Below are 26,876 nucleotides of genomic sequence, written 5' to 3'. Positions count from 1 at the left end.
TCATAGCATTCTCTGTGCACTCAGGTACTCCCTCTGTACACCTTTGGCTGGGATCTTTGAAGCTGAAGCATATCAGATCTGTGTAGTTGTATCCTTGGGCCCATGCAGAGCCCCACTGAAGTCAATAAGGCTCTGAACAGGTGCAAGGAACTGCCCAGGTGGAGCTTATTGCAAGCCTGTGGTAGGTTCTTGGAGTGCACTGAGCAATTAAATATGCTGTGGAAGAATGCAATTTTCTCAGCCCATTGGAAAGTGGTATTCTTGCACTGTAAATGATACATTGTTAATCTAATATATGCATTTGATTATTGTTTGGGCTGCTTTGTGGCTATATCTAAATACTGTGTTGCTTGTAAACCTTTCAGTCTCTGGATATGTGACCCAAAGTGGTGTACCCATCAGCAGAATGAGAAACTCCACTTTGCAAGTGAGCCACCAACTTTAATTTTTTGGGTGATTTTAAGGTGTGGCTCCATGTGGAGCTCACTGCAGTAGTCTTAACTTGATCAGACAAAGGCATGGCTCAAGAGAGCAAGTTGTGCATCCAAAAGAAATGACCACTGCCTTCAGGGTCATTGCTGCTGAGAACTTGAGTAGCTAACAGTAGGCACATGTCCTCTGTTAATTCGGAAGATGTAACCTTTGCCATATTTTCTGGTTGCTTCCCTCATGCAATTCCCTATATTACTTTAATTCTATCTGGTCAGTTAACTAGTTCTTATCCAAGCCCACTCTATAACAAACACTGGGTAAAATATTCAGCATGAAACAAAGCTATGATTATTAAGAGCAGTAAATTGGCAGACCCTTTATTTTGCTTCGTAATGTATGTTTCCATCAAAGTAAAATAAATTCTCTGTTAAAATGTGTGAAGCTGTGTTTTGAGGAGTGGCTCTTTGGTAATACACCAAAGGCTTATCTTATAACTGTGTTTTAAAACATAGAAATGGATGACTGACTATCAAACACCAAAATAGTTTGGGCTGTTTTTATCTGTGGATAACATGCCCTTTGTAACTTCCTCATTTTAGATATTTACTACAACAAGTCTTTAACTGTACAATTTCAGATATTTAAAGTATTGATATAAAGATGTTTTAAAAACATTTAACTTTGGGTGATTTAGTTCAATGAGATTTTAAAATTAGATTATATCTGTATCTGTATCTATGTATGAACTTTGTGTGAGTACATAATATATATAATTTGCACATATGTATTATCCACTATACTTGTGCAAGTTACACAGGCACATAAGACTGTGCAAATCTCAGAATCAGTCATGCACAATAGATTTTGCATGAATAACTTGGGTGTGTGCAAATGTGCACGGACATCTTAAGTGCATACTTTTGAAAATTTGGGCCATATATACTCCTTGATTTACTCCTTGAAAGTGACCTGCATATGAACTTTATTTACCATGACATTTAAAGTGGTCATACAATATCAGAATGCAATTTCTTTAAAAGGACCGGTCAAGAATATGTTTCTTAAAGTACCATACTCTGATTTTTTTTACTGTTGTTCGGACCGGTTCCTTACTCAAGCAAAACTGCAGCTGACTTCTCCTTGCAACTTCCAGAGACCATATTATACCATCAGGTATTAAACAGAACTTCTGTTGTCTCGTGCGGGAACAATCTGTCCCACATTTTTTAATTGCCTGACTTGTTAAGAAAGTGGTTACTGTTGTTGTCAACATATATTTTGATGCATATTACAGAGTTAAGTGCTGTTACAATGATCTACAAAATTCCATTAGCTGAAGGGGGAATTGCCTACTTTTTTCAGTAAAAGAAACATAACAGAGAGTGGGAATTTTTCTTACTATGGGCCTAATCAAAACCCCACTGAAATTTAGAGAAAGACACCCGTCTTTTCATGTACTGTGTATATATATCTGCCTACTGTATTTTCCACTACATGCATCTGATGAAGTGGTTTTTATCCCACAAAAGCTTATGCCCAAATAAATGTGTTAGTCTCTAACAACTCCTCATTGTTTTTCATTGACTTCAATGAGCTTTGGACCAGGCCCTATCTTACATGTTATCTGTACAGTGTTAGCTAACTGAATGCCTACTGTTACTAAGCACTAACAGTAAAGAGGATATTACACTGCATGACTACAAGTGAACACTAATATAGCTATGCAAAATGTGGCTAAATAATACCATCAGGACTCTCGGAGACAGCAGACGTGGTGAATCCTATTTCTGCATTAAGCAGATATTCTTTATTTTTTTTAATACTGAAAGGTCTTAGAGAAAATGTTTTAAAGAGATAGACATATATTAACTTATAGTCTGCGTGTGATTTAATTCTCTTTTCTTGTTAAATTTAAAACCAATTATACACTTGTAAAATGGTACAAAATAGGGTCCTGATTCTGTGAGGTGCCCACCTTCCTTAAATTCCATTGAGCTCATGCATCCCATTCTAGGATTGAGCCCCAGACTAGATTTCAGGACCTCAACTCACTTAGGGTCATCAGTAACTCATTTCTGCAGCCATCTCTTTTTTAATAGGAAATTATGTATTTCAGCAAAAACAAAACAGAAAAAACAGGGTTTCTTTTTTAAATGGAGGATGTCGTCGTTTAATGAGGCTTGAAGTGTTTACAGGTGTTTCCTCATGAGTTCAGATTTAGTGACCCTAGGGAGTTGATTCTCGGAAGGCAGGAGAAAACACTGAGCTCAGGCTTGTATTTTAAAACAGTTGAGCACTAAAGGGCCAGATCCTCCTCTGGTGTAAACCATGCAGCTCTGTTGAAGTCAGTGGAACCATGCAGATTTAGCCCAGCTGAAGTCTGGCCATACATATGATCCTGTAAACACAACAGATCAACAAAAAAAAAAGCATATATTAAAAGATGCTTGTGTGTTTCAGCTTTAGAATCTTATGGGCCAACCTTGCAGACCTCGCTCAGGCAAAACTCCTATTGACTATAGGTTCCGGACCTTAATGTTTTTTTAAAAAATGTTTAGGTGATGTAACGTGTCTTTTATGCATAATATCTTCCAGCGCACTCTAGCCTTGGAGAAACTGCATAATGTGGCGAAGAACAAAACATAGCAAAGGAAAATATAAAGTATTTGTGGTTGGAGGATGTGATGACATCACGTTGCTCAGCGGGAACCTAGGGCTTTTAAAAAGCTGAAGGAAACATTCTGACAGTCAGTTATCACATCACTTGTAAAGAAGTAAAAACACAGTTAGCGATTAAAAAGCCACACTATCTTCTTCAAAGAGAAAAGACTCCGTTCTGCCACAGAATATGCACTGGCAAAAATGTAAGTGAGTTCTGATTGCCTTTGTTTTTCATAACTACAGTAGATATATGAAGATCACCTGAATAATAACTCTAAGTCAGTATTAGAATAGCATGGGAGATTTTACTATATCCACGTACTGAGAGGTGCCTGGTTTAGGAGAGACAATTACTAAATGTGTGATACTAATTTTCCGGCATGGATATTAACACAAGACAACATCACTGCTTTGTTGGCATTAATCACTTTGAATCAAATGGCGACTGATTCATAAAAACAGTTACAGGATGCAAGGTATTATGTCAAAGGTTACAGGGGTTACTTGCCAGAGTTTTCATTTTTAAAAATGAAGGCTACTATCAATCTTATTTTTGTATCTGACTTTTATGTGGAGGTGACTTTTACCAAACATGATATTGAGCAGTCAAAGGAGTATTTCAACTTCCTTTACATCTCGGCTTCTGAGTGATGTGTTTAGGGTCATATCCTCAGCAACTATAAAGCAGCATAACTTCATTGCAAATGGAGCTATTGGCATTCCAATGGAGCTATGCTGATTTACACCGGTTGAGGATCTGACCTTTAGTTACTAACTTTTTATTAAAGATAAACATAATCGTTGACTGTCTGAATTAACCTCTTACATAAGTATTCAAAGAGAAAGTGACAGATATAAAAGACAAGGAACAGAGCAGAGCTGAGTAAATATGGGCTGTAAATTACCATATATATACATATTGTTATATCCGCGGGTTTTTTAAATCATTTTGTTCTATTTGGGCCCATCTTTCCTCAAATAGTTTAGTTCTTTCTCTAATACATGTAGAAATTTGTATTGTTTCTTTTAATTCTTTTATTGCCTCCAGGCATATTTCTCTAGATGATGTTTGTTTTTGCAACCATAGTAACATCCTTCACCTTTCACTACACTATTCACTTAACCTATAGCACAACATACCTGAATGGAAAGGGTTAATTTCTTAAATATTTTCCAGTGAGTTGACTAACATGGAACACAGATGAACCTTCTTTTCCATTATGTTAGAGATCAAAGAGTAGACAAAGATCAGTTTTATCTGTACCTATTATTCGGAGATAATCAACAGTTAATCATATTTTCTTTGTAACAGATTTAAATATTTTTCCTGTGTTTGTTTGTTTTGTTTGAGAATTGCATAGTCATTTATTCCTTTTGGTAAAAATGTGGATTTTCGAAGTTATATTATGGACTGCAGAATCAAATAGCAACAAGCTCCAGCTATTTTTTTTCATGTACTTTGAGTTTGTATTGCAACATGACAGGTAGTAGACTATGGTAGCACTATAGTAACATTTTTCTTCTCATTATCTTTTTCTCTTTTCAGAATCAATAGTGCATATTATATAGAATCAGCAATCTAAAACAAATTGCAGCAAGATCAGAGTCAAATATAATCTAGTAGCTAAGAAATCTGTGAATCTTAGATTTCAGCTGCAAGGACAGAGACACATGATCCAAGTTTGTTGTCTTTGGTAGAGTTAGAACAATAGTCATACTGAATATTGCTAGAGTGTGTTCTTCCCTTGATACATCCACAGCTTCTTTAAAGATTAGTAGGAATTACAGGCCTATGTTGTGAGTAACCGGGCTGCAGTACTAGGGGTTGGTTGTCTCCACAATGTGACTATACGAATTCCATTTCAAAACACTGCAACTCTTGTGCAATACCTTCCTGTCACTTCATCCACAGGGCACCCTTCCAGTTCTCAATGCAAGAATCTGTTATAGCAATTCTTATTGGACATTTTCAAAGCATATCATGAGATACAGCAACTGCCTTCCTCAGTGGAGAGGTTTTTTACACCAGGTAAAGAGTGGGCAGTGGAGATATTGTAGTTCTGTTTGACATCTGCTCAAGAAGGTTTTGGGGCAGAGTTGAGGGTATGTGTCTTAGAACAATGGAGGAGCAACAGGGAGATTTTTGTAGGTGGCTGACTGGTTGAGTTCATGTTTGAAATTATTATTTTTGGTACTGAGGTTTTATTATATAATTAATTACATGTTAGGGTGCTAGACCTTAAGTGTAATTTTTATTTTTATTTAAATCTAAATAAATACTTTCTAGATATTAAAACCATTACAACATTCTTAAATCTGCCTTTTTTTCCTAAGTCATTGTGATAAATAGCTAATTGCTGTAGCTTCCTGTGTTGAGAGGAAGGATGATCTAGTGGTTATAGCACTAGATTGGCACTCTGGAGACCTGGATATATGTCACCTTATGAAGGGATGCAGAGATAAAATTTCTAGATACCATAAATAACTGGTTATTGGAGCAACATGTCCTGAAATCCACAAGAGGAGAGGCAATTATTCATTTACTCCTAAGTGATACACAGGTTCTGATCCAAGAGGCGAATATAGTTGACCTGCTTGGTAATAGCAACCATAATGTAATACATTTTAACATCGTTGTAGGGGAAAAATGCCAAAGAAATTCACCACAGGAGCATTTAATTTCAAAAAGGGGAATGATACAAAAATGAGGAAGCTATGTTAAATGGAAACTAAAAGGAATAGTCACAAGGGTGAAATGCCTGTAAACTGTTTGGAGACTATTTGAAAACACCATAATAGAGGCTCAAACCATTTACCCCAAATAAAAAAAAAAAGGAAGAGAACCAAAAAAATGCCACCATTGCTAAAATACTACCATTGCTAAAATGCTAAACAGCAGAGTAAATGAAGCAGTTAGAAGCAAGAAAGCATCCTTTAAAAATTGGAAGTCAAATCCTACTGAGAAAAATAGAAAGGAACATAAACTCTGGCAAATCAAGTGTAAAAAGATAATAAGGCAGGCAAAGAAAGAATTTGAAGAGCGACTATCTAAAGACACAAAAACTAACAATAATTTTTGAAAGTACATCAGAAGCAAGAAGCCCGCCAAATGATCCAGGAGGCCACTGGATAATCAAGATGCTAAAGGAGCACTCAAGGAAGACCAGGCCATTGCAGAGAAGTTAAATGAATTTTTGCATCAGACTTCAGTGCAGAGGATATGAGGAAGATTCCCACACCTAAGCCTTTCTTTTAGGTGACAAATTTGAGGAACTGTCCCAGATTGAGGTGTTATTAGAGGAGGTTTTGGAACAAATTGATAAATTAAACAGTAATATGTCACCAGGATCTGACAGTATTCACCCAAAAGTAAAGGAATCATGAAATTGTGGAACTGCTAACTGTGGTATGTAACCTATTGCTTAAATCACCCTTGAACTGGATGACAGGTGGATACCTAATGTAACACTGATTTTTAAAAAAGGGGATCCAGAGGTGATCCTGGAAATTATAGGCTGGTAAGCCTAACTTCAGTATCTGGCAACTTAGTTGAAACTATGGTAAAGAACAGAATTATCAGACACATAAATGAATATGATAGTTAAGTCAAAAGCTGACTGCAAAGAGTTGCAAGTGGATGTCACTAAATGGGGTGACTCAGCCTTTTTTGTATTAAAGCTGTCCAAAGTGGTCACCTGAATGGAGAGTACTGTCAAGTTGGATTTGCAAATCAAGTGAAAGGCTTTGTGTTGAAATGTCACTTAGTATGTTTAGGTCAGAAACATAAATGTTTGTTCAACTCATAAGAACATAAGAATGTCTGTACTGGGTCAGACCAAAGATCCATCCAGCCCAATGCCCTGTCTACCGACAGTGGCCAATGCCAGGTGCCCCAGAGGGAGTGAACCTAACAGGTAATGATCAAATGATCTCTCTCCTGCCATCCATCTCCACCCTCTGACAACAGAGGCTAGGGACCCCATTCCTTACCCATCCTGGCTAATAGACATTAGTGGACTTAACCTCCATGAATTTATCCAGTTCTCTTTTAAACCCTGTTATAGTCCTAGACTTCACAACCTCCTCAGGCAAAGAGTTCCACAAGTTGATTGTGCGCTGAGTGAAGAAAAACTTCCTTTTATTTGTTTTAAACCTGCTGCCCATTAATTTCATTTGGTGGTCTCTAGTTCTTATATTATAGGAACAAGTAAATAACTTTTTCTTATTCACTTTCTCCACACCACTCATGATTTTATGATTCTGTATACGAGGGTGGAAGAAAACTCAAACAGAATTCTGCACAACTACCGCAGCGTTTTACGGGGAAGGTGGGAAATCTCAGATTAGATTGAAAAGATCTTCAAGATAACAGGAAGCACCATTAGAACAGTGTGATTCCCATCCTGATTAGAAGAGACTGCAAGAATGACACAAGACATCAGATTTGAATGCTCATAGCCTGATTGGAGGGAATTTGCTCATTATTACTATTTATATCACAGTAGCACCATAGAGAGAGACATCAATCCAGTGAGGAGTCCTTCCTGCGAGGCACGGTATAAAGATATAGAAAATAATTAACTGTGCTCAAGACAGCTTACAGTCAAACCTTGATCCTCCAAAGACGTGCTGAAGTTTGTGCACTGGGAGTAGTTTCCTTGACGTCACTGCACTCTGCATGGGAAAAAAAAATCTTTTCAGGATTGGGACCTCAATGCATCAATCCTGCAAAGACTCTTTAAGCAGTGCATCTTAGTATGAAAGTCAGACCCTAGGCCATGCCCGCACCCATGGCAGAAGATAAATGACTGCTACGGGCTTCCCACATCTTTGAAGGGTTTTATTTAATGGAATCCAGCCCTCATTGCAACTATTTTTTGTTTATTAATGGCAACGACAAGTTTCTAAAAATGCAGCACCAAATACCATTTTGTTACATGCCTTTGAAATGATATATGATTTTTATGACCAAATGAACATGCCTTTCGTGCAATTGATTTCTGTGTGAATAGTTTATAGAGCTGGTTGACATTTTTCAAACATTTGAAATTTTGATGACATTTTTTGACCATCTCAGATAACTTCTTTGATTTAAGGGTGAGATTTTCAAAGATGCCTGAGAAAATTAGGCACCCGACTCCAAGTGAAATGAAATGGTATTTATGCACACAAGTTAAGAATTTCAAAAGCACCTATGTGGCTTAAGACACTATGTTCCACTGACTGCTTAGGCTCCTAAGTCACTTAAGTACTGTTGATTGTACGCCCGACTCCACTTTGCCTCTTTGACAATCTTGCCTCCACCAGAATGGCTTTTAAATCATGTAAAGCCCTTGCTGCACACCACAACAGATGTGAGGTTTTTAGTACTCTTTCTGAAAGTATCAAATAATGATACTGAAAGCTGAAACTAAAATGTGTTGCATCTTGTGAGTCTTAGTTTTGGTAACACCACTCTGGGAAAGGTGGATAGCACAAGAATCAAGCACATCAGTGCTTCACAAACCAGGTGTCAGGCTCTATGAATGACCACATCAGAGATTAAATGGAAAACTTATTTTACTAAAATAGAAATAATATTATGGGCTGTAGCTAAGGATTAGGTTGGGAGGGTGAGACCTATGTGTAAATCTCTTCCCATTAGTGTATCTCAGTTCCCCCATCTATAATATCAGCTCCAATGTTCTGAAAAATTGCACTTACTTTTTACCAATTCCCATTGACTTCAACATGCATTGGCTTAGACCTTTTGTATCCTCATGCATGATGTTGCTGCCCTCTGCAGCCATTACAACAGCAGACCTCTTCAACAAGCTCTACAAACTGCATCCTAAATCTCTTCAGAGTTTTCTGTAGCCTCAGACTCTATCAGTGTAAAAGAAAAGTTAAGATTACTTTTGTTAGTCTGCATCATCTTTCTTGTATCCAAGTTAAATGTAATCACCATGCAGGATTCTTGCAAATTAGAGTATTCAGAATGTTCACTAGAATGCAGCAGACCGGAGCAGATAGAAAACAATGATATGTACAGCCTCTAGAATCCAAGGCCCATCTTGACTAGACCAAATGTAGTTCTTACTAATCTTCACAGTGCCTGTAATCACTTCATTAAAATAACAACAACCTCCCCCCCCCCAGGATACTGTAGATGACACCAAGCTGGGATGGGTTGCAAGCACTTTGGAGGACAGGTTAACAATTCAAAATGACCTTGAAAATTTGGAGAATTGGTCTGAATTCAGCAAGATGAAATTCAGTAAAGACTAGTGTAAAGTGCTTCACTTAGGAAGGAAAAGTCAAATGCACAAGTACAAAATGGGGAATAGCTGCCTAGGTGGTAGTACCGCTGAAAAGGATCTGGGGGTTATAGTGGACCACAAACTGAATAAGAGTCATCATTGTGCTGTAGCTACATGAAAAGGCTAATATGGTTCTGGGGTTTATTAACTGTAGTGTTAGACACAGGAGGTAATTGTCCCCTCTACTCGGCACTGGGAAGGCGCCAACTGGAGCACTGTATCCAATTCTGGGCACCACACTTGAGGAAAGATGTGGATAAATGGGAGAGAGTGCAGAGGAGAGCAACAAAAATGATAAAAGGTTCAGAAAACCTGACCTATGAGAAAAGGTTAAAAAAAACTGGGCATGTTGAGTGTTGAAAAAAAAGAAGACTGTGGGGTGGGGGGGACCTAATAACAGTTTTCAAATATGTTAAAGGCTGTTAGAAAGACTATGGTGGTCAATTGTTCTCCATGTCCACTCAAGGTCAACAAGATGTAATGGGCTAAATTTGCGGCAAGGGAGATTTAGGGTAGATATTAGGAAAAACTTTCTAACTCTAAGGATAGCTAAGTTCTGGAACAGGCTTCTAAGGGAGGTCATGGAGTCCCTGTCATCAGAAGCTTTTAAAAACAAGTTGGACAAACACCTGTCAGTGATTGTCTAGGTTTACTTGGTCCTGCCACAGCATAGGGGTCTGGGCTTGATGACTTCTTGAGGTCCCTTCCAGACCAACATTTCTATGATTCTATGATTGGCCATGATTCTGGTATCACTTACACTGGCTTTACACTAATATAACTCCATTAGCTTCACTAGTTATTCCTGATTTACGCCAAAGAGATCACAATGAGATCCAACCAAAAAACTGTCCATAAGTACATTGTTGCTTTTAGGGTAGGTCAGATGTGTGGTCTGTTGATTTAGAGTGCTAATTCTGCTCAGAAGTCTCCGAAGTTTGTTTCCTTATACTGTGCAATGAACCAGCACTCTGGTTCCTTCGCTCTCACTCAAGATTTTTTGATTGTAGAGCAAACACTCTGCCCAGATGTTTGCTTAGCACTTTGCATTTAACTATATTTTTATTGAAGTATCCGCCCATAATGTGGCAAACAGTCCATGGTATAATCCACTCCTATCCAGCTCTAATTGTCAGCATTACTTACAAAAATAATAGTAATGCTTCATGGGAAAGCTAGAATGTGTCAGATGCACAGAGTGCTTCTTGTTGACTCCTTCAGACAGGTTGCAACATGCAGAGCTGCAGCTGTGATAGTCACATTATCCCAGCATTCCAGGAGAAGCAGAAATGTCGAATTTGGACAGAAAACCCACTGACAGGACTATAAATCAACTGATAATCATATGCAACACAGATGAGTTATCTTCTGAGTGAGTTCATGATTTATCAGATAACATCACACAGTTCTGTTGGTCAGTACAATGCAGCGGGAATATTCCTGCCTGTTATTTGTTACTTAGTAGCACATCAGCGAAGGAGCCGGATGTGTTTGTTGAGGCCAGTCAGAAAATCTCCCATCAGCCCAGCACACCATGAGAGTTTACACCTTCCTTTGAAGAATCTGGCTTGGAACTGGCTAAATACCCTGCCTAGTTCTTCTATAGCAGTCTCAAAGGAGTAAATCCTGATCCTCTCTGATTCTGGGAGCAAAGAGTGCAGGGTGCTTATTAGTTCCCAACTCCTGAATATTCCTGGCAGATCATGAGGCAGAAGAAGACACTCATGAAACCCCTGAGAGGAGAAGGGAGGGGAGTTTAACTCACTGAACTCCTTCCTGAGTAGCCCTGCGAGGATGCCTGTTCTCCCTAGTGCCTCTCGCAGCTTGTAAAGATTACTGCATTTCTGGGGTTTCAGTAACACTACAGACCCGCTGACCAAGAAGATAGAAGAATGAGGATGGGCCATAGAATATTTACCTCCAAAAGTGCACCTTGGTAGAAACTTGGCTAATTGGCTAGGGGTTCACCAGAGGGTTGATATTGTCCCATCACCGCAAGGGAATTGTCTCGACACATACCATCACACGCCCAGGCTGACAGCTACATTGTGGAGAGGATCTGATGGAATTTATCATCTCTTTAGCTGATGTTCCATTTATTATTATTATTTATTATTATTATTTTATGTACATTCAAATGGGTCTAAAGATGCAGGTAGGCACCCACTGAAACCAATGGGCGTTAGGTGCCTATCCTGCTTTGATACCTTTGAAAATCTCACTAATCACCTATCTGCATCTTTAGTCATGTAAATATCTTTTGAAAATCTGGCCTTTGTTGACTTGCTCAGCATCACACAAGCCGTTTGTAGCACAGCTGGGATTTGAAGCTGGATCTCCAGAATCCAAGTCCAGTGCCTTAAACACCAGGTCCTTATTGGTCAGTAATTGTGGAGGGTTAGGAAGACTTTATTTAAATACAAGAGGAGTTGATTAAATAAAGCCCTGTAAAAGGGTCACCTGCCTAGTTGTTTAGCTTTTTGGAGAGATATTTTTATCAGTGTAAAAGTCTTTTCCCTGAGTTCCACTGGAACAGTATGGCCTTTTGTTAAACTAGATACATTGCAAAACAAAATATCGATAACTCGGGCAAAAAATTCAACTCTGACAGAAATACTTAGTTAACAACTAAATAGTTAAAAGTATACTAAACCTAAAGCAGCAACAAATACAAAAATAGTATTACTAGTTTGAATAATTAATAGTATTTTTAAAAATATGTAAAAGGATTCAATATCCAAAACCAACATAAAGTGTGGACATGAACAAGTCTAACACTTGTTTACCCCATTATATACACTATACAGTATTTACGCCATTACTTAAATACTTCTAAAGAGGCATTGTTATATTATTGTAAGCAGATTGTGATTGCAGAGCATAAAAGTTGTGTATCCAAGGCTAAGCGTGATTTCTTTTAAAAAATTAAAGTTCACAGTGTAGAATAAAGGTGTCAGCAGCCTGCCTTGTGCAATGCCGTTTTCAAGATTCAAGCCAAAAACTCAGACTAGCCTGTTACTTGAAAGCCTGGAATTTTTGGTTATTCAGTTATTGTTTGCTCTTCTGTATTACTGCAAATAAAAAAAGATTGCCATTGTATTTCTCTGTAGTTTTTTGATTATATTGGAGAGGTAACAGAAAAGAAGAAAAATATTTACACCGGTTGCTTTGATAAATTGATAAGCTTGTCATATGCCAGAGTGTGAGTAAAGAAACATTAAATCTTCTGAAACTGTGAGAAGTGTGTCATTTGCTGTTGCAGTCACTCAGGCATGCAGTATATTTCAAAGTGGAAATTGGCTTGATGGGAACTTGTACTGAGTAGTGTGTGTGCAGGGCAATAATATTAGTCTGAAATTTAGAGAGCTAAAACTTTTCATGCTTTTTGACCCTTGCAATTTTTATGCAGCTGTTTCTCATTAATTGCCTTCACAGCTCGGGACTGATTAGAGACAGGATGCTGGAAAATGAGTTTTGTTTTAATTCTTAAGAAAAAATAATTTAAAAAATCCAATTCTCAGTACTGGTTTCTAAGCACCAATATGCATGTTAGCGTTTAGCATATGTAGATTGTTAAGAAGCAGAACTGACTGCACAGAAAAACTCTCGCTGGTACTGTGGCATAGACAAATCGTAGGGTATGTCTTCACTGCAGAGTTAACTTGGCTCTTATTCAAAGGCAAGTTTTATGATCTCTTATTCAGCACTTCGATAATGTGGTGCTAGGAGCTATGGACATACCTGAGATAAAGATTCCAAAGGACAGGGAGCCACAGGAACTGAAGCCCAGAATTTTACAATATCGCTGCTTGAGCTATTAATCTGCTCAGCATTTCTCCCTTCTTTGCCAAGCTTTCTTGCACAGTATGTTCTCTGAGCATCTGTAACCCCATGATCTAAGGCCTGATCCTGATTCGAATGAACTCATTGGCAAGAGTCCTACTGACTTCAATGCAAAGACACACTAGAGCCAGATCTGCCCCTCCCCCAATATAAGTCAAAAAAAGGAGAGGAATAGGTAGAGAAGAGATAAATGTTACCTGTAACTATGAGCTCATATTAGTCTGCAGTAAGTACCTGATCCAAGTCCATTGAAATCAATGTGAATCTTTGCACTGACTTCAAGGTCTCAATTGTTATTCTTTTGGAAACCAGTCTGGGAAGATTCTTCAGAAATCTGTAGTAAAACAGTATTATCATTGTTTTCTATTGTCAGTCTGTGCAAAGATCCAGCAGGGTTAGTGGGTTTGGTAAATATTCTCATAAACTGAGCCTGAAGTAACAGTCAATCATTTTGAGTGACAGCCCAGAACCCTGGGATCTCTGTGTGTGTTGGGTGTTTGTCAGCATTAAAATGTTCAACAAAATCCTGAGTAATAACTTTGATGAAAGGAGCCCTGATATACAACACATAGTAGTTTCATAGTAGCTGGTATAAGAACAGGCTATGGAGAATTGCAATGAACTGAAATTTTTACTTTCAGAAATCATGCGAAGCTGTTCAGCCATGGAAAGGTTCCCATTGATTTTACTGGGCTCTGGATTGACCATAGCTGGTTTGCACTGCTCTGACCACAAAAAGCAGCTGCAAACCTGGCTTCAGTACCTGTATAAGCCGGATTTATGGCTGTTTTCATTACAGGAGTTGTGCAAAGCAGCTGGAACACATAGTGAATCTGGCTCATTGTTTGCACTCATTTTGTTGCCACTTTAGTGAAGTATTTTTATTTGTTTTAAAAGAATTTGTTCATGTGTGTCTTTGTTCATTTACAGCACATATCATGAGCAACCAACTAAAATGCTGCTTTGTCTGAACATTGTACAATGGGGAACATTTGTTTTAAGATAAACCTTTCACCAAAAGGTGAAGAATGAAGTGCCTAGGTTTGTTTGAATCAGGAACTTCTCTGAATTTGGGGAATGTCATTATTCCTCATGTCACTTTTAATTTGTAATGATCAGATTTTTTTGCTCTCTACAGTGAACTGTGCACCAAAGCAGAAAGTCATTTTTCTGTGGGTACTTCTATAAAGATCAGACATGGTATATACTTGACTAGTGGAAAAGCAGCTGCACTAACATTATTTTTGTTTCAGCTCTGGGGGAACTGAAATATGTTCTGCAGACTTTGTTATATTTTTTCAGGTTTTTGGTTGCTGACACAGGAAACTGTGAATAGGTATATTTATCAGCTTTTACAGTAAATGTCGTTTTCTCCCTTCCACCTCACCCCCCCCAAAACCCCCAAAAGATTGGGGTCAGATAGTGCCACTCTTACTCAAACTGCATATTAACCTACTTTGAAAGTAAATACACTAAAATCAGTGCAGTTCCTCAAGGGGTGAAATCCTGGCTCAGCTGAAATCCATGATGCTCCCACTGACTTCAATGGAGCCAGGATTTCACCCAGCATGAACAGTGGGAGCAGAGTCTGGCATGTAATTAAAATTCATTAAAGTACAAAATAATATCATTGCATATGTAAATGAATTATATAAAACAGAAAGTGCTATTTTAATGCTCTTAATTTCAAATATATTGTTTAATATTCAGATAGTTCTTCAGGTTATAGCTATCGATTCCTCAGTTGTCAAGGGCCAGCACTCTCTTCTTTGTTAGAATCAGGTTCTGATCCTTAAGTGGGAATCCTAGGCACTTTCATTAGTACTAAGACTAATAAAGCTGTATTAACAGAAAATTACAGTCTGAGTGTCTTCTCAGTTATGCCAGTTGAAATCAGGGAGTGCTTGCATTTACACCAGTAGTAAACTGATGTAAATGAGATCAAAATTTGGGTCTTAGTCTCCAGTTAAGAATGAGGAGAACATTTTAAACACGTTTATAGTCGTGTTTGGTACCACCACTATTTGTAAGGGCCTTTCAGCATTCCATGATTAAGTGGTTTATAAATAGGCAATTAATATTCACACTGAAATGCAACAGTTGGATTAGATTTCCTTAAAAAAAAAGGTAAGACATTAATAACTTACAGGAGGGTAAACAAGAGACATGAGTAAGGCTTGAATATGTTTCTATAACAAGCTTAGATATTTAAAAAAATATTGTTTGGCATTAACTTGCAATGCCTTTATTTAGGTAGCTTTACAAAAGCTAAATCATTGAAAAAGTTGCTACGTTTTGAAATTTATAAGCACCTGCCATGGATCCATAATATGCATTACCTTGTTGTCAAGCTTTGCAAGATTTGTTACAATACAGTGGATCCATTCAAGTCAGTGCAGCTAGAGCAATTTACACCAGCTAGAATCCGGGCTTTTCTGATTCTCCTTAGGACTAATAGGGTAATAATAGTAATATATGGAGATATACACATCTCATAGAATTGGAAGGGACCTTGAAAGGTCATTGAGTCCAGTCCCTTGCCTTCACTAGCAGGACCAAATACTGTCCCTGACAGGTTTTTTTGTTTGTTTGTTTGCCCCCAATCCCTAAATGGCCACCTCAAGGATTGAGTTCACAACCCTGGGTTTAGCAGGCCAGTGCTCAAACCACTGAGGGAAATACAGTTAAATTTGTTAGAGACACAAGATTCTTAGCAGGTGTAAATTGGTATAATTCCTTTGAATTCAATGATGCTTCAGGACTTGAGCTGAAACTTGACCCTGGACCCATACCCATACCCATACCATGAAACACATACTTATTCACAACATGGTGTCCAAAGGAAGCAACGGGTTAAGAGAAATATAAATTAAAATATGTTATTTATTTTGGATAAGCAAAAATATAACCGTATTTTAACAGGGTTTATGATATGATATTATCTTTTAAGGGATGTGAGACCTTAGAGCAAATCAAGTTTTCACCACCTATTGTTTTTTTTTTACTTGTAAGCAACTGATAGCTAGACACTCTTGATACAACTATCCAATTACAGCATTTTTCAAGAAAGTAAATCATGCATAGATTCACTAAGACACCCAAGGGTGGGCTCCACTAATATCATTTTCTGGATGAGGACCTACACAAGGCTTATACATTACTTAAGTCCCCATTTAAGCCTTATTTTCAGAGTTTAAGTAGTACAGCGATCTCTTGCTGGCCCTCTAGATGGTGAGAACTTCATTTACAATGAATATCTCAGCGTCACTTGATGATCTCAATGTGTGTGTGTGCGTGGGGGGAGGAAACGTATTAAAAACATTTAAAATGTCTGTAACTGCTGGACCATTTTAATGTCTTAAAAATGTAAGAATGATGAATAGCCTATGTAGACATTGACTCTGCTGATCTAGAGTAGATGTATGTTTTAAAATTCTGTAGCACACACGAATTAAAATATCCAAATATTATATCCATTTGTATATAGAAGAGATGAATAGAAGTATAATGAATGTTTTGTTTTATCATATGAACAATTTGTTGTATCTCTAAATAAATGATCTCTAAGTTTAATTATATTTTAACTTCAATATTTGATATGGTTTCAAGAAATATTTAGTTATACTTAATAAATAGAAGGACCAGCCAGATTCTTTAGAAATGGGAATTTATCAGCTGGTATATTTACAAATCAAAGTTCAGTGAAAGTATGGCAGCTAAAGTGTTGATATCACTCGTTTTATAACGATCAGAGCTTTCTGAGCTTTGATACACCACAGTCTCCTTCTGCCACTAATTGCCCCGGATACTTCATGTAAGATAAGGCTCAATAATATCAGCTACTGAAGTATTATACTTCCCTGTGACTCAAAATGTCACAAGAGTTTTATGATAGGCATTTTCGCTGGCTGCCAGCTTTGCTTTTCAAAGTGGATCTTAGGAGTTTATTGGCTTAAGCCCTGGGATCTGTCACTATGATAACTGGCTGCAAAGCAAGAAAAATCAAAGGAGTGTATTGAGAAGCAGGAACGTTCAAAAGAGAAACACTGTTAAAGTAAATGAATTGTGGAACCAGTTAGCTGCCATATCTCATGCTCCTGCTAACCAATTTTTAAACCTCCTTGGAAGGCAATACACAAAACTTAATTTGGAACTGAATGTGACCCCGATGCAGAATAGCATGCAAGCATATGCTTCCACTGAAGAATTTGTTTAAATGTGTTTCTGAACTGGGATGCTTTCCTGAATTGGGGCCTGTGTTTGCAGTGTATATGCAACAATAGGTATAACATATTCCTATTCTATATTTTGGCTATATCTATATATAGAACTATATAGGCTATAACTAGATTATAACTATAATCTATATCTATCTATTAGATAAACAATAAAATTATAGTTATAGGCTATAACTAGATTATATAGTTCTATATAAAATAGGAATTTTATTGTTTAATAGATAGATATAGATTATATAGATATAAATGAGATATATAATAGGATACTAGTAGCTAAAAGCTATCTAATTTGTAAAGTCATGGATGTAAAAAGCTGAAAACAGCTGCAAACTTTAAAATTTGCAAAATCCCAGTGATGACTGAACCTGGTGATATTCTAATACAAAAGAGATCTCAACCATACTTGTAGTTATTTCCATCACTTCACACTGTCTCAACAGACATTCTAGGTTCAGAGTGATTTGGGGGGATATGGTGCAGATGGTTGTTTTGTGCTGGGAGAGTTGTGTGGATTTGTACAGGTGGTGAATGAGGGGTGTGTGCTGCTGGGAGGGGCTATGTGGGCTTGGGGATATGGTGTGTGTTGGTTGTATGGTTATGCGTCTGGTTGTGTTGATTTGTGTGTGGGGCGGGTGCTGAAAGATTTGTGTTGATTTGTGCGAACAACAGCTGAGCGCATGGGCAAGACTTTTGGGCCAAATAATCCACCATCTGTGCAGTCTCCTTTGTACAGTCAATGAAATTGTGCATGTAAATTAGCTGCAGAGTGAGAGTAGTGATTGCTTGTGTTCATCCTGTTATTACAGTGACTTCAGGCTCTTGGTATGGCATAGATACATGTCTTCCTATCGCTATACACCATATGGGTGCAATTCACAAAGTCAAAATGGCTGAGAACTTAAAAAAGTGGAAAGAAACAGACTGTGAAACCCAGGGATGATCCAGCCTGGTGATATTCTGAACAAAAAGAGCTCTTTATCATACTTGTAGCTCTTTCCACTGCTTCACGCTGACTCAACAGATGTTCCAGGCCAGGAGTTCTCAAACGGCACTGTGACTCACTTCTGGGTTTGGGGGGGGGGGGCAAAGCTGCCCCAGAGCTTCTGCCCTGAGCAGGGTGCATGTAAGCTTAGCCCACCTGCCCAGGACTGAAGCTTTGGCCCTGTGTGGTGGAGCTCAGGCTTCAGCCCTGGAACCCAGCAAGTCTAACACCAGCCGTGGTGACACCATTAAAATGGGGTCATGACCCACTTTGGGGTCCTGACCCACAGTTTGAGAATCCCTGTTCTAGACTTCAGAGTGACACAGAGTGACATTCTTGGAATCATGTAGATTATGCCTATTGTATATTTTCATAGATTTTAAGGCCAGAAAGGACCATTGTGATCATCTGACCTCCTGTATAACATAGGCCATAGAACTTCCCCAGCATAATTCCATATATTTCAGAAAAACATCCAATCTTGTTCTAAAAATGGTCAGTCATGGAGAATATACCACAACCCTACGCAAATTGTTCCAGTGGTTAATTATTCTCACCATTAAAAACCTACACCTTTTATTTCCAACCTAAATGTGTCTAGCTTGAGTTTCCTGCCATTGGATCATGTTATACCTTTCTCTTTGAAGAGCCCATTATTAAAGACTTGTTCCCTGTGTGGGTACTTTGTAATCAAGTCACCCTTAACCTTCTCTTGTTAAATGAAATAGATAGGTCTCCTTGAGTCTATTACTATAAGGCAGGTTTTCTAATCTTGTAATCATTCTCATAGCTTTTCTCTGAGCTTTCTCCAATTTCTCATGCTTCTCCAATGTTGGGCACCAGAACAGGACATAGCATTCCAGCGGCAGTCGCACCAGTGCCAAATACAGAGGTAAAATAACCTTTTTACTCTCGTTTGAGATTCTCCTGTTTATGCATCCCAGGATTGCATTAGCCCTTTTGGCCACAGTCTTACAGTGGGAGATCCTGTTCAGTGGTTATCCACCATGAGACCCAAATCTTTTTGAAAGTTGAACATGGTGGGCCTGATTCCTCTCTCGCACTTTCTCTGAAATAGCTCCCTCGCAGTCAATGGGATTAAACCTGTGTAAGCATAATGCAAGTGAGAGGAACAGCGGATCCAGTAAAATGAATCATCTTTTGCATGCTATACCCACTAGGTACCTGAAGAAACCAGTATTTCAGATTATGAGAAAAGTAGATCATAGTTAAGGGTCCAGTCTTTTATTACATGAGATTTATAGATCATTTTATGAATCACAGCTTTTTGTTACTTCCCATTCCATTCCTGTGTTTGTATTGTATTTACTTAGACTGTAAACTCTTCAGGGCAGGGGCTTTGTCTTCAGACCTGTCTGTAAAATGCCTAGAACTCTGTTGGTACTTTCTCATTGTTTGTTTATATGTGTGTGCCTATATATATGAAAAAGAAATAGTGCCAGAGTTTTGCTAATATCCATACCTTTAATGAACACAGCATAATTCTGCAAAAATTGTTGATATTTAAGGTAGGGCATATTGTATTATATGATGGTGGTCATTTTTCATGAGTAACCATGTCCTCACTGGCTTTAAATATGAGTTGACTGATATCGCAGTTTATTTATTTAATAGAATCCGTTCACTGTACGGTGAATCTGATTTAACACACCAGACTGCTCAGATTACTAACAATCCTAGTCTTGGGGCAAGGGGGTGGAGGTTTTGTTTTGGGGGGCGAGGGGGTAATAGCTGGGTCTGGCTTTACCGCCAAGTCTGCAGTATTCAGCCTACATTTTTCATACATATATTTTTAAAATAATTTTCTTTAAACTGTACAAATATTGGGCCCAGTCCTCTGGCATCTCTGCAGGTGATTGTAGCCAAATGGGTGTTCTGCATGCAGACCTGCTCGTTTCATTTTAGCTTGCCCTGATGCTATGCTGAGGAGCAATCCCAAGGCTTCTGTTCCATGAGTTGCTGGAGAATGAATGCATTGCCAGCGTGATGTATATGATACATAAGGAACACAAGTCTGGAGACAGTATGAACTTTTCTAGTTTCAAGGAGCAGCATTAACTCTGAGCACAGGAGAACCTGTTCTAGGAGGCAAAGAGAGTCATATTGACAGGGCAATCTGCAAAGAAAGGATTTTCCTAGATGACAATTATGGCCTTGAACTGGTATGGAGGTGAAGGAAAATAAATGTCACCAAACTATATTTCTCAGCATCTGCTTCAGAGCATCAGCAGCAGCCACGACCCTATCAAGGTGTCCGTGTCAAAGAACCGGTGAAGGAGCTACTGAAGAGGAAACGTGGGAATATTCATAGTGTTAATGCAGCTGCAGCGACAACGGTAAGAAAAAACACAAAATGCATGAGGAAAACTCTTCCTTTCTGGCTGAATAGGCACCCAGCCTGTCTCCATCATGTGCTCCCGTCGATTTTAATGGAAGTTGAAAGAACTCTGTATCTTGCAAGATCAAGCCCTTAGGTACAAAAGGAGACAGAGAAGTTAAGTGACTCGCTCAAGGCCACAAATGAGTTTAGTTTCAGAACCAGGACTAAAACTCAGTAAAGTGCCGCCTAGTCCAGTGCTTAGATCACATATCTTTCTAGTGCTCATTTATCAAGACAGCAGGTTACACTAACATAATCGGCTCATTCAAGACCATGAAACTCAGCAATGCTGAAGTTATCAAAGGAGAGAGTTAGGTGTCCAACTCGCATTGGCTCTCAGTGGGATTTGGGCACCTATCTCCTTTAGGATTCTTTGAAAACCCCAGCTTAAAATACCAAAATCAGCAAAATAAGTCACAGGATTCAGGATAGTTGCCTTATGCAGATGTACTTTGTATCATCTGGGATACAGAAATCTCTAGTTCTTAAAAATCCACTAAAACTTTGCAGAGCTATTTCCCCATGGAGTCTAGCTTCCTATTTTGTAGTGTGCTGAAAACTCTCTGTTATACAGGTTACCTGTTGTGTATATACTATTCCAGACAAAACATGCAAAGCAACCTTAAAAGCTACCGAATCTGTCCAAAAGACCTGTCTGGCCCCTCATGTCCAGTACTTAGGCTAGGTCCATTTATTCTGATATTTAAACTCCTGGAGGGAAGCAGTTTGACTGTATCTTCACTAACAATGAAATTCACTCTGAGCAGTGGAGCCACACAAGGTCTCATGTATCATTTAAATCCCAATTAAGCTTCAGGGGAGCATGGATCTTGTGCTGACCCACTGCAGAGAGGTGAATTTCACCCTGACATAGTTTTCAATAACTGCTCTCATACCTGTATAACACAGTCACATGGTACCTTCAACCAAGCAAAGTCTAAGAGGCAATGGATGATAATATATTTATTGCTACTTCAGCTCTGAGCAAGAATTTCTCAAGATATGCTGAGTTTAAATCTTTCTGGATTAACTGATATCTGAATATTCTTCTTTGTTCTCTAGGTGGTTTTGCCCCATCAGCCACTTCCGTCCTATTCACCAATTGGTAATGCTTCCAAAAGTTTATTTTCATTTGTTCATCAGCTCGGTTTCAGCCCATGCTTTGGCTGACATTTGGTACAATTCTCTTCTTATTTTGCAGGTCAGCCTTGCATTGATATGGATGTTACTGCCTCTTCATTGCCAGTTACTGATGAAGGCGCATTATGTTCTGGTTGGCTCTCTCAGCCTTCTCCTGCTACCCTACAGCCCTTAACCCAGTGGACAACTTACCCAGATTATATGTCACATGAAGCAGTCAGCTGTCCATATACAGCAGACATGTATGTTCAGCCTATGTGTCCCAGTTATACACTTGTTGGACCCTCTTCAGTTCTGACTTATGCATCCCAGCCATTGATCACCAATTTTGCGGTAAGCTAAAGATACCTAGAAATGACGTCAAATCTGCTTTCCAGTAGGAGCTATGGGAAGCCACATGTATTTAAATTTATCTTTATACTGTCTATTGCCTGACGTCCTGGCCTCACATTATATTGTCAAGGATGATGTCCACAGTAAAAAGTTATACAAGTGATGCTGAAAAATCAGAAGTAGTTACTCTGCCATAATTGCATGTGCAAGGAGAACAGTCCTGAGAAGTGAGATTGATAGAGAAACATGCCTTAGTGACCCTTTCTATAATGGTCACGCAACCGTTTCTTCTTGGTGTGAGTCTCTCGTATGGTTTTCTACGTGAGCTACAAGTTCCTGTTAGTAACCTAACTGTCTAATGTGATGGCCTGATTTAGTCTCTGCTTGGGCCTGGAAGTTAGGGGGATTGTTCTGAGAATCACTGTAGTTTGAGAGGGACTAAAAGATTTGACTATATTGAAGTCGGAGTGAATCCAATCTTCTTAACAAACTTGCCTGTTACACGCTCTCTCAAACCCTCCGGCACTCACCACCTAATTAACTCATGAACCATTCTGCATTGTTCTCATGAGACCCTCTCCAGCTCCCATTGAAATCAGTGATGAGACTGCCATAGACTTCAGTGAGAGCTGGATCAGGCCAATGGGCAGATTTTGTCTTAGGAGACTATTGTCTGCAGCTCAGGAAAAATAATGCAGAGCAATTAAATCATGTTGCCATCAGCTCCAACTTAACAAGGAATCCTACAGCTTTGATTCATGGTGCTCATGAAGTTTCAATTAGAGTGGATCATAAATTATAATCTTCTGTCTAGATGCGCAGAATATCAGATATCAAATATACAATAGGCTCTGTTGTTTGGATAAACAGCTAGGACAAAACTGCACTTGAGAATCTGAGTGTTTCAAATGCTGTTTCTGAGTTTATTTCAATGCAGTTTTTTTCAGTAAGAGTGTGGTCTGGGGTTTTTTAAATAAGGCTTCCAGGGAACTTGTTTTCACTGGGAAATTTTATGGTGTTTAAACATGATCTTGACTTAGCTGACGTGATGCTGACCATGAGTGACTGGTGGTCAGTGTAGACAAGGACCTGTTCAGCAGCATGTCAGCTTACCCTGACACATTCCATCTGTGTTGAAACATTATAAGAGAGAGCCACAGATCAGGCTTGACAAAGCCCTGGCTGGGATGATTTAGTTGGGGATTGGTCCTGCTTTGAGCAGGGGGTTGGACTAGATGACCTCCTGAGGTTTCTTCCAACCCTGATATTCTATGATTCTATGATAGCAGGTCCAAAATACAATTTATAATAATCTTGAAAGGATGCCTTGCATGCTTACAAAAGTGAAGGCAAGAGGGAGACTGGAAAGGTGATGAGAATGTGATATGTACGAATATATTTACCACTGCAAAAACTTTGAGATTGTGCTTGCTGGCTTACTGGCAGCTGGGGTTTTAGCCAAATTGCATCCCTCTTTCTGGTGAGCTTGTGAAAATTTTCATACTGAACATGAAACTTTATGGAGCCAGGAAAAGATGTTTTAACTGTGATAGTGAGTATCCTTATTCTGATATCTTTGTACTTAACAGCCAAGAAGCACCACTCCAGCTGTTATGCCGCAGCTGGAGGTGACAGACCAGCAATCCCCTCTTACCTATTTCCCATGGGCTCAGCCCATTTCTGCATTACCAGCATCTACCCTGCAGTATCAGCCGGCTTCATCCTCGCTTCCTGGGCCACAGTTTGTTCCACTTCCCATTTCAATTCCAGAGCCAGCCCCACAGGAACTTGAGGATGCAAGAAGAGTGATCAGCACTCTGCCCATTGAAAAGCTACTTCTAGAAGACGAAGACAATGATACGTATGTTTTAAATCACACTCTTTCTGTTGAAGGGCTTTAAAGTAATGTATATGGGGCCTGATCCTACATTTCTTGTTCATCCAAAACGCCAAGTGAAATCAACAAGAGTTTTGAATGCACAAGAAAATCAGGTTTCGGCTATTTATTTTCTTAGGATTTTTTGTTGTCAACCACCACTAAAGTTCCCCGAATATGAGATTTGCACTCAGGGTGAAATTTACCTATGCACACAGTACTAGCATGAGACTCATGTACTGCTAAAGTCGCTTTTAGTCCTTCACAGTGGAAATTTTTCAGTGCATAGTTCTTGTGCTGGCCCTCTGCAAGGAGTAAATTTCACCCTCATATGTGGAACATGGGCTCAAACTGACATGGGTTTTTAGTAACATATTTGCTAACCCTGTAGTGTCTGACTGTAGCATTTGGATACACGTATCTTAAGGATGTCTTCGAGGATTTACTTTACAAGCCATATTTTATTGAGCTATGTGTAACGGTCACACAACTATATCTTTGCTTTGTTCAGATAGAGGAAACTACCCCAATACCTGTGCTTAATAAATCTTTTTGGAAAAGGCCAGCTTAAGTGTGAGGCCTGACATGAGATGGTCCTTTAATTGATAACACCACTGAAAAATTTCATTGTATGATTACGAATATTTTTACTCCTGTGGTAGCACCAATTGTTAGCCAGTCTGAAGACCAGTAATATAAACCGAACTGGTGAGATATGTGCTAGTGTGAAAAGAGGTCACCAGCAACAGAGGAACACAAAATTACTTAGGCAAAGAATTGTACAGTTGCTTCTTAATTTCATTTTACTGATCATCCTTGCAAAATGTACAGATTTGTCCTCATGCAGAGCTCTAGCTCTGTGAGAGGGGCAATTGGACTGATGCATTTTCAGCAGTCAGTATGTGAAATGTTCCCCTTCAAAACTGGTAGAGTCATATTTTATGGCTGCCTCCTGATGTTGTGTATCGCACTGAGACAGAACCTCATCCCAATGGGATTGCAAGATATGGCCCTATGTCAGGAGATCATTGAGAAGACTGGACCTTCCAAAATTAGGATGGGTATGTGGCAATACTGGCTGCACTGTCATTCATTCTCTTGTTCTTGGGACTTAGTTCAGTTTACAACAGTGATAAACAATCCTAAAATTGGAGACAGGCCATGTCAAATTAGAGACCTTTAATGTATCTTATCGACATCGAAAGTTTCTCTGTATTCCAGTCTTTTAGAGTCACAGGCATATGCAGCATCATTATTGCATTTTGTTTTTCTTCACTGGCAAATGAATAGCATATACTGCCCCCTCTAAAGCTAATGTAAATATCACTACTGCGTTCCATGGCATCATGCCACAGACAAAGGTATTTGCGTGAGGACATATCCATTTTTAACATTTGTTAACTGTTTTCTTAATGCACAAGGGACTCCTAGATGATGAACACAATTTCTCTGGGTTTTTCTGCTTCATAAAGCCCAGGAGCCTTAGATGATTGTAACATTTAGAAGTCGTTTTGGAATGAATTTATTCAAAGCGTTGTTACCTTGCATCGGTTAACTAATTGGTGCCCACTACTCCTCCTTTTACCCAGGCAATATTCCAAATAACTTTACAGTTTTTACCTGAGTAAAGACTGAAAAATCGGGTCCAGTGTCTATAAGACTTTCAAAGCAGGTTTCACTATTGACAAATCTAAAAGATTTAAACAACAGATCATGCAAATGGTCATAATGTTGTCTGAAAACTGCAGTAGCTTAGACTTACTGGTATTAGTGGCTTAAATTTGCAGAAAAACCCAGCAAAGAAATTAATTAGATGAGGCTTGATCTACCACTGTGTTACTCCAGTTTTATGCTGGTAATATAGTAATACCAGCATAACACTGGGGTGGTGCAGTTGTGAATCAGGCCTGCGTTTGCCAAGATTTATTTGAAAGTTTTTTTTTTCATTTCACTGTATGTAAAATCTCGCAGTTGTATATAAAGTGATGATGTGATGTCTATGGATTTCTTTCTGGGTTGTTCTGTTAGATTAAAAAAAAACAATTTTCAATAAAGATCTACAGTAACTTTCATATGCCTAGAGTGTTTTTTTCATACTCAGAGAGGTATCTCATGGCAGTGGACACAATATAAACATACTGGCTTGGAAATCAATAATGTTAGTTTGATAGCATGGTTGCGAAACTATTAGCAGCGATTAATTACATGGCTTTGTGTTGATTTAATGTATGCTAAAAGAGACTCTCATGAGCCAAATATGGGCTCAAAACCTTCCTCACTCAAGTAGTCCTTACTTATGCAACTGGTCCTGCGGTCATGTTGTTATTTATTCATGTTACAGTAAGGCCTAGAGAGGCTTCAATTGAGAATGGGGACACATAGTGCTAGACACTGCGCAAACACATGCTAGGAGACAATCCCTACCCTGAAGAGCTTACAGTCTGAGTAGACAAGACAGAGTGACTTGGCCAAGGTCACAGATCAGGTCAGTGGCAGAGCCATATCTCGTAGATCACATCACCTCCCAGCAAGGGTAGTAAAGATATCCATGATCATGCTCTCTGGATCAAATTCTCTGCTGGTATAAATGGCTGAAGTGCCAGAAGTCAGAGGAGCTGTATCCACTTATATCAGCAGAGAATTTGCTCCTACCTATCTGCCTGCACTTTGG

General features: G+C 38.8%; 1 protein-coding gene across 2 annotated transcripts in view; it reads left to right on the top strand.

Annotated features, from left to right (window-relative positions):
* The first annotated feature begins 3,202 nt into the window (after positions 1–3,202).
* POU2AF1 (POU class 2 homeobox associating factor 1) overlaps positions 3,203–26,876 on the top strand; it is a 44,954-nt gene continuing 21,280 nt past the window's right edge. The window contains exons 1-5 of one of the 2 annotated variants that reach the window (XM_050921519.1): positions 3,203–3,296; positions 20,685–20,812; positions 21,919–21,961; positions 22,058–22,329; positions 23,919–24,190. In XM_050921519.1, coding sequence (XP_050777476.1) covers positions 3,281–3,296; positions 20,685–20,812; positions 21,919–21,961; positions 22,058–22,329; positions 23,919–24,190 — 731 coding nt within the window. In that variant the 5' untranslated portion in view covers positions 3,203–3,280. Of the gene's footprint in view, positions 3,297–20,684; positions 20,813–21,918; positions 21,962–22,057; positions 22,330–23,918; positions 26,316–26,876 lie in introns of those variants that run through there. The other variant, XM_050921520.1, reaches the window with a different exon arrangement.

Source organism: Gopherus flavomarginatus, chromosome 13 (assembly GCF_025201925.1).
Source record: "Gopherus flavomarginatus isolate rGopFla2 chromosome 13, rGopFla2.mat.asm, whole genome shotgun sequence".
NCBI classification, from domain to species: Eukaryota; Metazoa; Chordata; order Testudines; family Testudinidae; genus Gopherus; species Gopherus flavomarginatus.
This window is presented reverse-complemented; position numbering and strand designations above follow the sequence as displayed.